Source organism: Ascaphus truei, chromosome 2 (genome assembly GCF_040206685.1).
Source record: "Ascaphus truei isolate aAscTru1 chromosome 2, aAscTru1.hap1, whole genome shotgun sequence".
Lineage (NCBI taxonomy): Eukaryota > Metazoa > Chordata > Amphibia > Anura > Ascaphidae > Ascaphus > Ascaphus truei.
This window is the reverse complement of record NC_134484.1, coordinates 420,848,819-420,862,141: the sequence shown is the minus strand read 5'-3', so window position 1 is coordinate 420,862,141 and position 13,323 is coordinate 420,848,819. Positions and strand designations below refer to the sequence as shown.

The 13,323-nt window shown below is 37.1% G+C and overlaps 1 protein-coding gene across 1 annotated transcript in view; it reads right to left on the bottom strand.

Annotated features, from left to right (window-relative positions):
• The window catches only part of LOC142487761 (myosin-IIIa-like), a 157,775-nt gene that overhangs the window by 98,607 nt on the left and 45,845 nt on the right, over positions 1 to 13,323 (bottom strand). Inside the window, exons 9-13 of the mRNA XM_075587611.1 lie at positions 11,212 to 11,359; positions 6,810 to 6,963; positions 6,066 to 6,154; positions 4,866 to 4,995; positions 3,999 to 4,072 (exon numbers count right to left, since the gene is read on the bottom strand). Of these exons, the coding sequence (XP_075443726.1) occupies positions 3,999 to 4,072; positions 4,866 to 4,995; positions 6,066 to 6,154; positions 6,810 to 6,963; positions 11,212 to 11,359 (595 nt within the window). The remainder of the gene's footprint in view (positions 1 to 3,998; positions 4,073 to 4,865; positions 4,996 to 6,065; positions 6,155 to 6,809; positions 6,964 to 11,211; positions 11,360 to 13,323) is intronic.

Below are 13,323 nucleotides of genomic sequence, written 5' to 3'. Positions count from 1 at the left end.
AGAACAAAACTGTGTGTGTGTATGTGTCAAACGGAGTGATATTGGCTGTGATCATTTACTGTACACAAAGAAACAAACAAAAAGCTCCAATGCAACATCCAACTGACAAAGTATATAGTTCAATTCTTATCTGTTTGCCTTCTTATAAGGTCCTAATACTAACTTTGAAAATTCTCATTTACCTCTGAAATAGAAAGAGAAATGTCATAATATACCATTTTTCCACAGGTGCACGAAAAAACCTGCTACTTAAAAAGTTGGAATGGTGAGATATCAAACAGAGAGGAGGGGTAACTAACTGCCAAATGGTCTATTAAGACATCTCTCCCATCATTACAGAGGTAAACGAGAAGTTTGACAGGTACTGTAGTGTTAGAACATGCAGAGTGGTCATGCTGTGACATGGCTGTAGGCTTATAATGCTTTGGCCAAAGAGTTTAACTAAATGACCCATACTTATTGGAAGATAAACAGATAAGTATTTAACTATATACTTTGTCATTTGGATGTTGCTTTGGGGCTTTTTTGTTTTTTTTTTGTTAATTACTGTTAGATCTATTTTAAAGGTCCAATAAAACTTTTAATTTCAAGGTGCAATTCTTCACTGAAATTCTCTTACATTCGGTTGGTGTTGTAACAAATAAATAATATACATGTATGTATGAAAATAGGGTTAATCAGCGCATTAATATAGGCAGTATGCTCGGCTGGTTAACCCTACTTCACATTGGGGATGAAGGGGTTAATTTTATATGCACTACACATGTATTATTTTCCCCTCTGTACCTTATTGTCCTCGTTTTGCAGGATTGCATAGGCCTGCAGTAATGTATTTCATTGTAAACCTGCATTACTGTTTTTTGGATACAAGATGGCGCTGCGCGAGCCAAGCCACAAGCTAATTGGAGAAGCGTGGCGCGGTCGCTTTGTTCAGTTGAGTAACATAGGTATCCATTACTGTGGTGGGAACTAGGTTAACCGCAAGTCAATTGACATGGGAAGCCCATAGCCCAGCATTGTCGGCTCAAGGAGAAGCCCCTAACTCGGGAACGGAATGGACTAGCATTCTGATTTTTGGTGTGCAGCCCCAGAGTAACACCCCAAGCACACACATATTAAAAATATAACTTTAGAAGCAGTAGAACATATATTTTTAATAAAGTGCCTTTCTGGCTGCAGTTTAAAATGTACAGGCAGGATACATTTTTTCTACTTGCCTTTGTAATGCATCCAGTGACCAAATGTTTTAACACCCATGAGCTGGGGGCACTTTCTTATGCAGACTTCAGAGACCCCCTGTTGAGGCAGTGCCTACGGGTCTAGGGGAGTGTTGCAGAGGAAATCCCCCAGAGCCACAAGGTGTGAATTAGCCGGGATGCTCGCTGAATAGGAGATCCTGTTAGTCATCGGGTCTAGTTCACACCTTGAGACCAAATCCTAGCCTGGGAGACGCCAGGGAAAAGGGGAGTACCCATATGGTAAGCAGCCAATGTGTCCGGTTAGCACAGGCGCTGTACCAACCGGAAATCCCCATAGTGCCCACTCTGCAAACTGTGGGAAAGTTGGAGATTGGTGAGTGGGAAATTCCCAGGAAGGGGATTGGGTGGGTATGTTGGAGATATGATATCAGCCCCTATATACATGCCCCCCGAGCTATCCCCATTGTATTTCTTTTACAATGTGATTGAATTTCCATCTCGCTTCTAAGAGCGGATACGAGCAGTAGCAACGATCCCGAATGCAACGAGTTAATTTCATCGGAAGCAAGGACAGAACTCTGTTTCAGGATTTTGTTATCTAACCAAACCCAACGGACCAGAATGAACGTTGCACTATCCAAGGACATATTGGGCTGGCAACTTGCGCCCCTTGCAAAAGGACAGCATTTTAAAGGACATTATTCTGGTGCTTTGTTTAGTCTCTGGGCATTTTATCCCGTTCTCTCCCTCAGTAAGTGTTTGTCAAGTATATTCTTAGGTTGTCGTGTGTCTGTCTATTAAGGAAATAAATGTCAGTTTATTTTGCTCAACTTGTGTGCTCAATCGAGATCCCCAAAATATAAAAATTGTTGATAAGGTCAGTGCATCGTGACAATGTACAGTTGTGTGAAAAAGAAAGTACACCCTCTTTGAATTCTATGGTTTTACATATCAGGACATAATAACAATCATCTGTTCCTTAGCAGGTCTTAAAATTAGGTAAATACAACCTCAGATGAACAACAACACATGACATATTACACTTGTCATGATTTATTTAATAAAAATAAAGCCAAAATGGAGAAGCCATGTGAGAAAAACTAAGTATATCCTATATTTTAATAGCTTGTAGAACCACCTGTAGCAGCAATAACTTGAAGTAATTGTTTCCTGTATGACTTTATCAGTCTCTCACATCATTTGGATGAATTTTGGCCCACTCTTCTTTTCAACGATGCTTCAGTTCATTGAGGTTTGTGGGCATTTGTTTATGCACAGCTCTCTTAAGGTCCAGCCACAGCAATTTAATCGGGTTGAGGTCTTGCCTTTGACTGGGCCATTGCAACACCTTGATTCTTTTCTTTTTCAGCCATTCTGTTGTAGAGTTGCTGGTGTGCTTGGGATCATTCTCCTGTTGCATGACCCAATTTCGGCCAAGCTTTAGCTGTCGGACAGATGGCCTCACATTTGACTCTAGAATACTGTGGTATACAGAGGAGTTCATGGTCGACTCAATGACTGCAAGGTTCCCAGGTCCTGTGACTGGAAAACAAGCCCAAATCATCACCACTCCACCACCGTGCTTGACAGTTACTATGAGGTGTTTGTGCTGATATGCTGTGTTTGGTTTTCGCCAAACATGGCACTGTGCATTATGGCCAAACATCTCCACTTTGGTCTCGTCTGTCCAAAGGACATTGTTTCAGAAGTCTTGTTGTTTGTTCAGATGCAACTTTGCAAACCTAAGCCGTGCTGCCATGTTCTTTTTCTAATTGTACTGTCATGAACTTTAACATTTAACATGCTAACTGAGGCCTGAAGAGTCTGAGCATTGCACGGTCTGACCTTGGGGTGAATTTTCTGGGACGTCCACTCCTGGAAAGATTGGCAACAGTCTTGAATGTTTTCCACTTTTGAATAACCTTTCTCACTGTAGAATGATGGACTTTAAATTGTTTGGAAATCGCCTTCCCAGATTGATGGGCAGCAACAATTGCTTCTCTAAGATCATTGCTGATGTCTTTCCTCCTTGGCATTGTGTTAATACACACCTGAATGCTCCAGACCAGCAAACTGCTAAAACTTTGGCTTTTATAGAGGTGGTCACACTTGCTGATGATCAATTAATCAAGGGCATTTGATTAGCAGCACATGTCTGCTACTTAGCATCTTAATTCCTATGGAAGCAGTAAGGATGTACTTAGTTTTTCACACATAGCTTCTTCATTTTGGCTTTATTTGTGTTAAATAAATCATGACACGGTGTAATATGTCATGTGTTGTTGTTCATCTGAGGTTGTATTTACCTAATTTTTAGACCTGCTAAGGAACAGATGATTGTTATTATGTCCTGATATGTAAAACCATAGAATTCAAAGAAGGTGTGCTTTCTTTTTCACACAGCTGTATATTACTCTGCATGTAGTGTTTTAATCTGGATATACAGTAATAATGGAATTAGGTGTTGCTGTTGTATAATTCCCAGCAATTAATAATACACCCTATAGTACAAACAAGTACATGGATATATCTTTTTTTAACATTAAGCTAAAATTGTAATACTGTAAGAAATTGATCTACAAACCAAAGCCAAGCCGGCAGGCAAAAAATAGGGAAATATGTTTTTCCCTCACAGAAGAAATATGAATTGTACAACATTAAGATATCTGGCTTTATAGAGATAAAAAAAAAAAAGTAAGGAAAGAAACCAGGACATAGTTACTTGATAAAGTTAGTAATGCCTTTTTTACAGTAATGAAAATTATTTTGGGTGGCTTGTAAGGAGTTTTGGGTTATTACCTTGCTGACTGATTTCTGAGTTGTCCATGGTTGGGAACGTATTCCCCCTTTAGATTTTGTGTGTGCAAGGTTTCCTGAATCAAAAGAAATACAAATCTCACGTACCTTTAATTTTACCATTTCAAATATTCTACATTTCATTTAAACTCTTACAAATCTTATTTGACATATTGGTATTAAAGAAACATTTCCTGGACTTATGTGTTATAATTTCGAGGTGGTTATACAAAGATAAAGCTCACCTCGCCTTGATCTAAAAAAAAAAATGATCTATGGCCTTTCAGAACAAGCCACAACACTGATGCAGAAATCATAATGTAAAATGTTATTGCAAATATAAGAGTATTCCCACACAGGTCACCAAATACTTACAAATTGTTAATACAATTAATATCCAGACATGAATTGAAAAGTCAATAGAAATATTTGCAATTGTAAGACATAAAATAAGTTATGTTGAGTTCAAGTGACAAAAACCCTGTCCTTTACAGTGTATAGTAAATACAAATATCACTTTTTCACGTCTCAACAGGTCTGCACCCCTGCCTTTCCCCATTATGTCTTAGCATACAATGCTTGCACTGCAGCCTGGGATTCTGGGAAATGGCATGCAGATGCACACCCAGTGTCACCTTTTGCTTGTTTTCTCTTTTAACATGGGCATGTTATAGTTTTAATTTATCTTACACACATACTATGATGCAGAATATGACAGTGTATAAATAAATTATAATTATTATACCTATGTTTTACTGTCATGGCTGATATTATTAGTCCACCTTAATATACTCATAAGTGGTATTTGTATTTGCTTGCAATTACAACAATTGTTCAAACGTAGCAGCTAGAAATATTCTGGAAAATTACCTGTTTTCGTTAGAGGATTAGTTACTAATATTCGAATCAGATTGTTTTCAGAAGAGCGGAGTAGGAGAACTATATCAGCTGGTAAAGTATCTCTGTTTTTTTCCAGAAACCCACTTGCATCATAGAGAACCTTTCAAGAAATACTTTGTTACTACCAGGAATTTGATACATTATTATAGATTAAAGTTCTTCAATGTGACCTAAGATATTTCAATTCCTGCAGCAATTTGCTGTGGTAATGAACAGTTATTTAATGTGGACAGGTCTTTATTATGCGTTTTGTAGTCTGATTTATGTCTGAAAATGTAGTTCAAACTAAAGTAAGTATTTGACATTAAATTAAATATCAAAAGACAGTTATCTCTTTCACTGCTGGAACATTGCAGTGTACTGTACCTATATGCTGCTGTACCTATATGCTGCTGCACCTATATGCTGCTTTACATTACAGTATGTGAGCAAGGGGTTAAGAAAAAAGAAGTCTGAAAGTACTGAAATTACAACATTTGGGACTATTACATACTGTAGTTGATTGAATTCCTCAATGACATTGCTCCTATTTAAATGAAGTTTTGTGACTACTAGAGTAAAGCATTAAATGTGGAATAAGTTGGTTTATCTACAGACACAGTAAGAATTTCCTATTGAGATTTGATTGTGAATTTATTATAAGAAAAACAAGAAAGGCATAAACGGTCAAATTTAAAAAAAAAAACAATAAAACTCAAAATGATAAAAAAGGTAAACTATATTCTAACAAATTGTTGTGTATAATTGATTGTGACAGGGTGATATAACACATGTTCTTACCGTGCATGTCATGCTTTACTAGCATTGAGGGAGTAAATGCTGCATAAAGTGTAATATAACATACTGCTACTCATACACTATAAGAGAAAGCCCAAGACGACCTAATTTAACTTGTATGTCAGCTATCTTTTTGACATGTATATGCAGTAGGTGCTGAATAAATAGCAGCACCACAGTATGTAAGCCTGTTTCTTTCTTGCTTTCATCGTAATAAATAGGGTGAACATTTGGCAGACTTTTTGTGCATTTGTTCTTTACACATTTAGTATAAATTGACAACAATAATGCTTAATTTGTGACCATAGAATGGAGGACCTATATACCACATAAATACAACTGTTCAGGATATATTTTTACAATCCACAGAGCTAGAGCTGTATTTCACTGTACCTTCCCGGCAAAGTGGTGGATGCCAAACGTTAGATCTACCCTCTTGGGCCTCCAGAAATACTTTGATTTAAGGTTATCTTCAAATTTTTCTGTAAAGCATGAAAAAGCATTAATCATGATAATACCCTCCATCTCTAAGTTCATCATACACTGTGCAATAAATATATTGTCCTGTATAAACAATATATCTACAAATGCTGCTTATCAGTTTATTGAATTTAATGACCATAAATAAATGAGTTTCAAAATGAAAAATAAAACGCTTGTTGATTTTTCTCAGTCATTTGCTGCCTTGCTAGGCAAACAAGAACAGTTTCAGTATCTCCAAAGTTACATTAGTGTGTAACATTGTAGCATAGGAAAGTGTGTAATTCTTTGAAAACAGCAATATAAGAACGGCAATAATAACAACACTGTGGGTTTTGTGTAAAACTCTAAACCGGTTTGTTTTAGTATTAATTGCATATTTGGTAATGTATGGTATTTTTCAACATTCATGTATGAAAGTATTTTCTTACAGATTAAAAAAGGGCTAGTGAATATGTGAAACAGTGGGAGAAGATAGGGAAGGAGTTACTACATACATTACTATGATAGGTTGTATCATTATAGTAGGTTATAGATCACTGTGTTTTGTAGCCTAATATTAAAAATGGTAGAGTAGTGGTTATCTTCTAAATGTATCTTCATTTTGTTACACATTTAACAGGCAGACAACGTTTTACAATGCTAACTATTACCTACCTACAAGCGTCTGATCAGTTGCTCCTGGGAATCTAATTTCCTCATCAAGAAGAGAGAGTAAACCCATTGGTTTTTGTAGAAACATGTCCAAAAGTGGCCTGTTATCCTCATACTCAATGACTCTTGCATCCACATCTTCATTTAAATATTCATTCTTTAAGAAAAATCGCCATATTTTAAGTCTGCACCTATATTTATAGATTATCACATAAACGCTTTTCCAATCCATTAAAATGTAGAAACTTTTTGCTTATGGTAAGGATGAGCACATTTGCGGTTTAAAATACGAACTTCAGTTAATTGACATTTTGATTCAAAATTTGAATCGAGCATTTAGAGAATTGGATGTCAAATTTAATGAGTCAGAGATCGCATTGAATATTAGAATCCAAGTCAAATTAATTTCAAACCCCCCTAAAAAGGATTATCCTTGAATAATATATTTTTTTCCTTTCAATTTTATCATTTCATGGGAGAGGGTGCACAGGTTTGAACTTCTTAAAAAACCTACAAATTATGTTCAGAAATGCAAAGCTGAAAAAAATTGGCACAAATTAAAATTATTTAGATTTTACCATAATTTTAAAAAGTTAAAAATAAAGCTTATGCAAAACCAAAACACATACTGTACCAAAATATTTCTATAATCAAGACCAAAACACCACTGATATTGCCCATTTTTAGACTAAATTCCTATTAATGTATTATATTTTTAGTAAGAGTTTTGGTGTTGTAAACGATGGAAAAATTTCAAAATAAGCAGGAATTTGCTTTTCCCTTTCAGAAAACTTTTACCAACGTTTAACTTTTTGCTAAAGTTTGCGAGTTTGCCCAGTTTATTTTACAAAAAAAGGGATCCATTCTCAGTGTCATCATTGGGTTTTGGTTATGAATTTTTCTTGGACTTGAAAGTTCACTCTGAAATTCAATTGGAAATTCCGAACAAATTTTGACGTTCGCTTTGTTCAAATCTCGAATTTACCAACCGGTCCATCCTAAATTTTCAGAATATAATAGTTTGTTAGATTAACTTTTTCAAACCATACACGCTGAGGAATAATGATAAATAAAGCATGTGAGCTGAGGAATTATGATAAACAAATAAACACGGTACTGGGACCCCTGCTTTTTAACTTGGTTATTAATGACCTTGAAGTTGGCATCGAGAACAAAGTCTCCATCTTTACTAAATTGTGTAAGGTAATAGAATCAGAGCAGGATGTAATTTCTCTTCAGAAGGATCTTGGAGAGACTGGAAACGTGGGTAGGTAAATGGCAGATGAGGTTTAATACAGATAAATGTAAGGTTATGCATTTGGGATGCAAGAATAAAAAGGAGAATTATAAATGAAATGGGGATAAATTGGGGGAATCCTTGATGGAGAAGGATTTAGGAGTGCTTGTAGACAGCAGGCTTAGCAATAGTGCCCAAAGTAATGCAGTAGCTGCAAAGGTAAACAAGATCCTATCTTGCATCAAACGGCCAATGGATGGAAGGGAAGTAAACATAATTATGCCCCTTTACAAAGCATTAGTAAGACTACACATTGAGTAGGGAGTACAATTTTGGGCACCAATCCTAAGAAAAGACATCATGGAACTAGAGAGAGTGCAGAGAACAGCCACCAAATTAATGAAGGGGATGGACAATCTAACTTATGAGGAGAGACTAGCTAAATTAGATTTATTTACATTAGAAAAGAGGTGTCTAAGAGGGGCTATGATAACTATATACAAATATATTCGGGGACAATACAAGGAGCTTTCAAAAGAACTATTCATCCCAAGGGCAGTACAAAGGACTCGGGCCAACCCTTAAGGTTGGAGGAAAGGAGATTTCACCAGCAACAAAGGAAAGGGTTCTTTACAATAAGGGCACTTAAAATGTGGAATTCATTACCCATGGAGACTGTGATGGCAGATACAATAGATTTGTTCAAAAAAAGGTTGGACATCTTTTTAGGTATTAAAGGTATACAGGGCTATACCAAATAAGTATACATGGGAATGATGTTGATCCAGGGATTAATCCGATTGCTAATTCTTGGAGTCAGGAAGGAATTTATTTTTCCCCATATGAGATATCATTGGATGATATAACACTGGGGTTTTTGTTTGCCTTCCTCTGGATCAATAAGTAAGTATAGATATAGGATAAAGTATCTGTTGTCTAAATTTAGCATAGGTTGAACTTGATGGACGTACGTCTTTTTTCAACCTTATCATCTACTATGTAAAAAGGAGTATGGTTAAAAAACATTTTTTCTCTAAAAAAAAGTATACTTGGTCAAATCAGTTAAAATCTCCACATAAATGTAAATCAAATAGTAACATGTTCCCTAAACATATTAAGCATTCCTAAAAGTATAAATGTAGAAAGGCACATTTGTTTAAAACCTACATTGCCTCATTTCCATTGAATTACTTTGAAGAAAGATACATTATAACTATAAAATAACATAAAGATATAAAGAGCTTTTCAAAATAGCAAAACCTCATACTTGACCACTTTCCATAAATTCTTGATTAGCTGGGTGCATTATAAAATAAAAAGGTTTGACTATTTACATTGCGCAACTCTAACTTCTAAAAGGTACTTCTAGCACAGGCTGCAATCACTGTACTTCAAAAGGAAACACTTATGAATACTGGTTTCTAGCCTGTATATGAGAGAAATGTAATTACTAAATTAAGCTGATTCATATAGTAATTCTGCATGTACACAAGGCAAACCTTATGTCACTGTTTTCTTTTTATTGGCTTTTCACAGGATACATTATTTGAAAATCCCTTTGATTATACCATGATGCACATAATAACATTGTAAATAAGAAATACAAAATGCATCATAGCTGTTTGGCCTCTCGATACATACATACATACATACATACATACATACATACATACATACATACATACAATGTTGAATGTAAGGGGTTAATCTCTCAGACCTGTGCAGGAGCTCCCTGTAGAAGTTTAGTGAGTTCTAATAAGGTAGAGTGGTCCAGGATAGGTTATTATAAGAGGGAGCTGCAATTGGGTTTAGTCAGCAATCATAAAGGGGGAAACCTGGAGAGTCTAGAGCAGCTCAGGGTATCTCCCCCACCAAGTTAACGTACAACCAGGTTTTCCACCCACGGCCATGCCACGAAATGCTAATCCACAGGAAGGTTTGAGAGTGACTGCTCTCTCATCAGTGTCTGCTCAACTCAGCCAGAGTGTAAACCCTCTACCATTCTCCCCAACAACCTCCAAGCTGGGGCTCATGTCAGGCCAGACCTGCGATTGCCCCTCTTACGATACTGCTATTGTTGTCTTAGTACAGACTCTCCTTTTTATATTAGCTCCAGTGTGACTACATTCGCTTCGTGTGTGTGTATATAAAAATATATACACACACAAATATACATTTTTCTTTTTGTCTTCTCCCCCATGGGGTGTTCAGCTCCATTCAAATAAATGGAATTAAAACAGCAGGGAGGAGAGATTTCATTATAAATCCATTAAAGGTTTACAGAAAATGATATACTGTAAGTATAAGAACATATCTGCACAATAGTGTTGAAAATGAAACAGTTGATCCTGAACGGTACAGATGTAGTCCATCTTACAGTTCCCGGCTCCGCAAAGGAAACTCCAAAATAACACGGTGCTGGGGGAGGTGGCAGCAGCAATGGCGCTTCGGGGTGTCCATTCCTTTTAATGTGACATCCCGCAGCGTTAATCCTCCTGAGCTGCAATCGGAGCGGTCACAGGACTACAAGCGATCGCGGTACCAGGAAAAGTAAGGCCGTGGCCATACTTACCGCGACTGCACACGCGGCGCAAACAAAAGACGTGCCTCTTTGAGGCAGGCCATAGAGCACGCGACTAAGTGCGATGATGCAGCTGATTTTTCATGCGGCAAAATATGTTGATTTTGGCTTGCGACAGCAGGGTCAGGTGTACGGTTCAGCCAATGAGGGAGAACCGCTCACGTGACGTCACAGGCATGCCTATAACACACCTCCCCATCGCGTCTCCTCCTCCAGATCCCTTGGCCACTGATCGCCTCTGCATTAGGTGCTGTACTACTACAGTAGGTGCTGCGCCTACTATATCCGAGGCCTAGTAAGAGCAGTTACATCTGTAGTGTTCATTTTAATCACAAAAACACAAATAAATCCTATTGGAAACGACTTTCCTAATTAGTTGTTTTTTCGGTACAGTACAGGGTATATGCAAAACCTAGAAAATATAATTTGACCGTATCACAGTTTTGCTATGCAAACTTTTGAATTTGAACTACACATTTGTGATAGACTGTAAATAGTCCCTCTAAATGTGCTAAATAAAAGGACACCATTACTGTGATTATAAAAACAACAGAAATTTACTATATTATCAATAAATTGTTTCGTACCTGTTCCCATGCAAAAATGTGTTGATTAAAATAAAACTGTATTTGTTCATTTGCAATGTTAATGCAGAGTTGTTCAAAAGAGTTCTTTTTAAAGTTTTCAAAGCCAAATATATCAAGAATTCCAATATTAAATCCAGTATCATCTTTGCTGAAAAGATAAAATTAATCATTCAAATTTTAAAATGACATAAAATCACTGATATTTGCATGTCAATAATGTACATTATTAAGGTTGCCTAAAAATAATTATCATAAATATTTATAATGATCATAAATATTTATTTTAGGGAACTAATATAAGTACTGTATTTAAAATAGGATGTGCACTGTCTATGCAATGGATACCACCACCTATTACAAATATGTATCAATATAAATGAGAGACTTGCAAAATACAAGATAAAGAGTCAATATTACCTTTGGTGAAATAAAACCCTTATGTACTGTATACTGTATACTCTACATTGGGTCCTATTCATTGAACTGCAATAATGGTATTCTCATGATAAAATTCAAATTTTTACACAGAAACACCCATTTATTATACAGTTCACACGTCAGAACAGTGCATTTCAAATTTTGAGTTTCTTTCGCTGTGCCAATCTGTGTACGCAAATATTGTATGGAAATAAAGACATTTCACAAAATTAGGTAACACATGCTATTTATTCAATGAACTGCGAGATTGCATTTTGCACAGAAATCTTGCTTTCCCTGAGATTTCAAAACGGTATCTTTCGCTGTCTTTTTTCTGTCTCCACCTCTCCAAAAAATATGCAATCTTGCCTGCCTGGGGGAAGCAAAAAAAGGACATACTAGCCGTTAAAATGTAGTTAATATCGCTCTCGGCAATATTTTTTATCACTTCTTATCACCGCAATTTTGTGACCTAAGGGTGGAGTCTGCAACCTTTCAAGGAAGAAGAGCCATTTTAATAAAAATGTCTTTGTCCAAAATATTCCATGAGCCGGATGAGCATACATGAATATTACGCCCCCACAAACACATAAATATAGACACTAATAGGTATACAGTATACTGTATAAGCATTAACATATGACAAACTTACAGATGCAGCGGCCGTTATTCGAACATTTACCTGGGTAAATATTGCGTTATGCCCGTGGTATTGCGAGATGTTCCGCTGCAGACTTGAAATCAATGCGGTTCAGCTCCGGAGACCCCCTGCGACATTTAAATAAAAACCCCGCGATCGCCTGTGAGGTTCGCAGTTAGAGTGACTGATTCAACTTATCTCTTACTGCGCATCTATTACAGACAGGCAGACCCCGGTAGGACTCACACGGCAGGGACCCCTGTTGTGTTAATCCGATGGGCCATTATAGTCTGCCCCGGCAAAACTAGTGAGGATCACGGGGAGATATCGAAAGCCATTTCGTGATTTGCTCGAATAACAGCTGCTGCATCTGTACTTTAATCAGAATTAGAGGAAGGAAAAAATATGTGGTGGAATAAAATGCATCTCAATAATAAGTCCATTTTTTTTTTCATTCTTTTTCTGTGCAAAACAGTTTGCCGTTTCAAATAAACAATACATACCCTACCCCCCCAAATACACATACACTGGCCCCCAAATACACGCACACATTACGCCCCCAAATACACATACACTACCTCCCCCTCAAACACACTATCCCCCCAAATACACATACACTAGCCCCCAAATACACGCACACACTACGCCCCCAAATACACATACACTACCTCCCCCTCAAATACACTATCACCCCAAATACACATACAATACCCCTCAAATGCACATACACTACCTCCCCCTCAAATACACATACACTACCTCCCCCTCAAATACACATAGATCACCCCTGCAAATACACATACACTACCCCCCCAAATACACATACACTACACCTCAAATACACATACACTACCCCCTCCCAAATACATGCACACTACCCCGTCCAAAATACACGTACACACTACCCTCCCAAAAAATGCGCGCACACTACCCCCTCAAATACACTCCCACTCCCCCTCAAATACACACACACTACCCCCCAAATACAAACTAGCCTCCCCTCAAATACATACACACCAACCCCCCTCCCCAAATATACACACACACATATACAT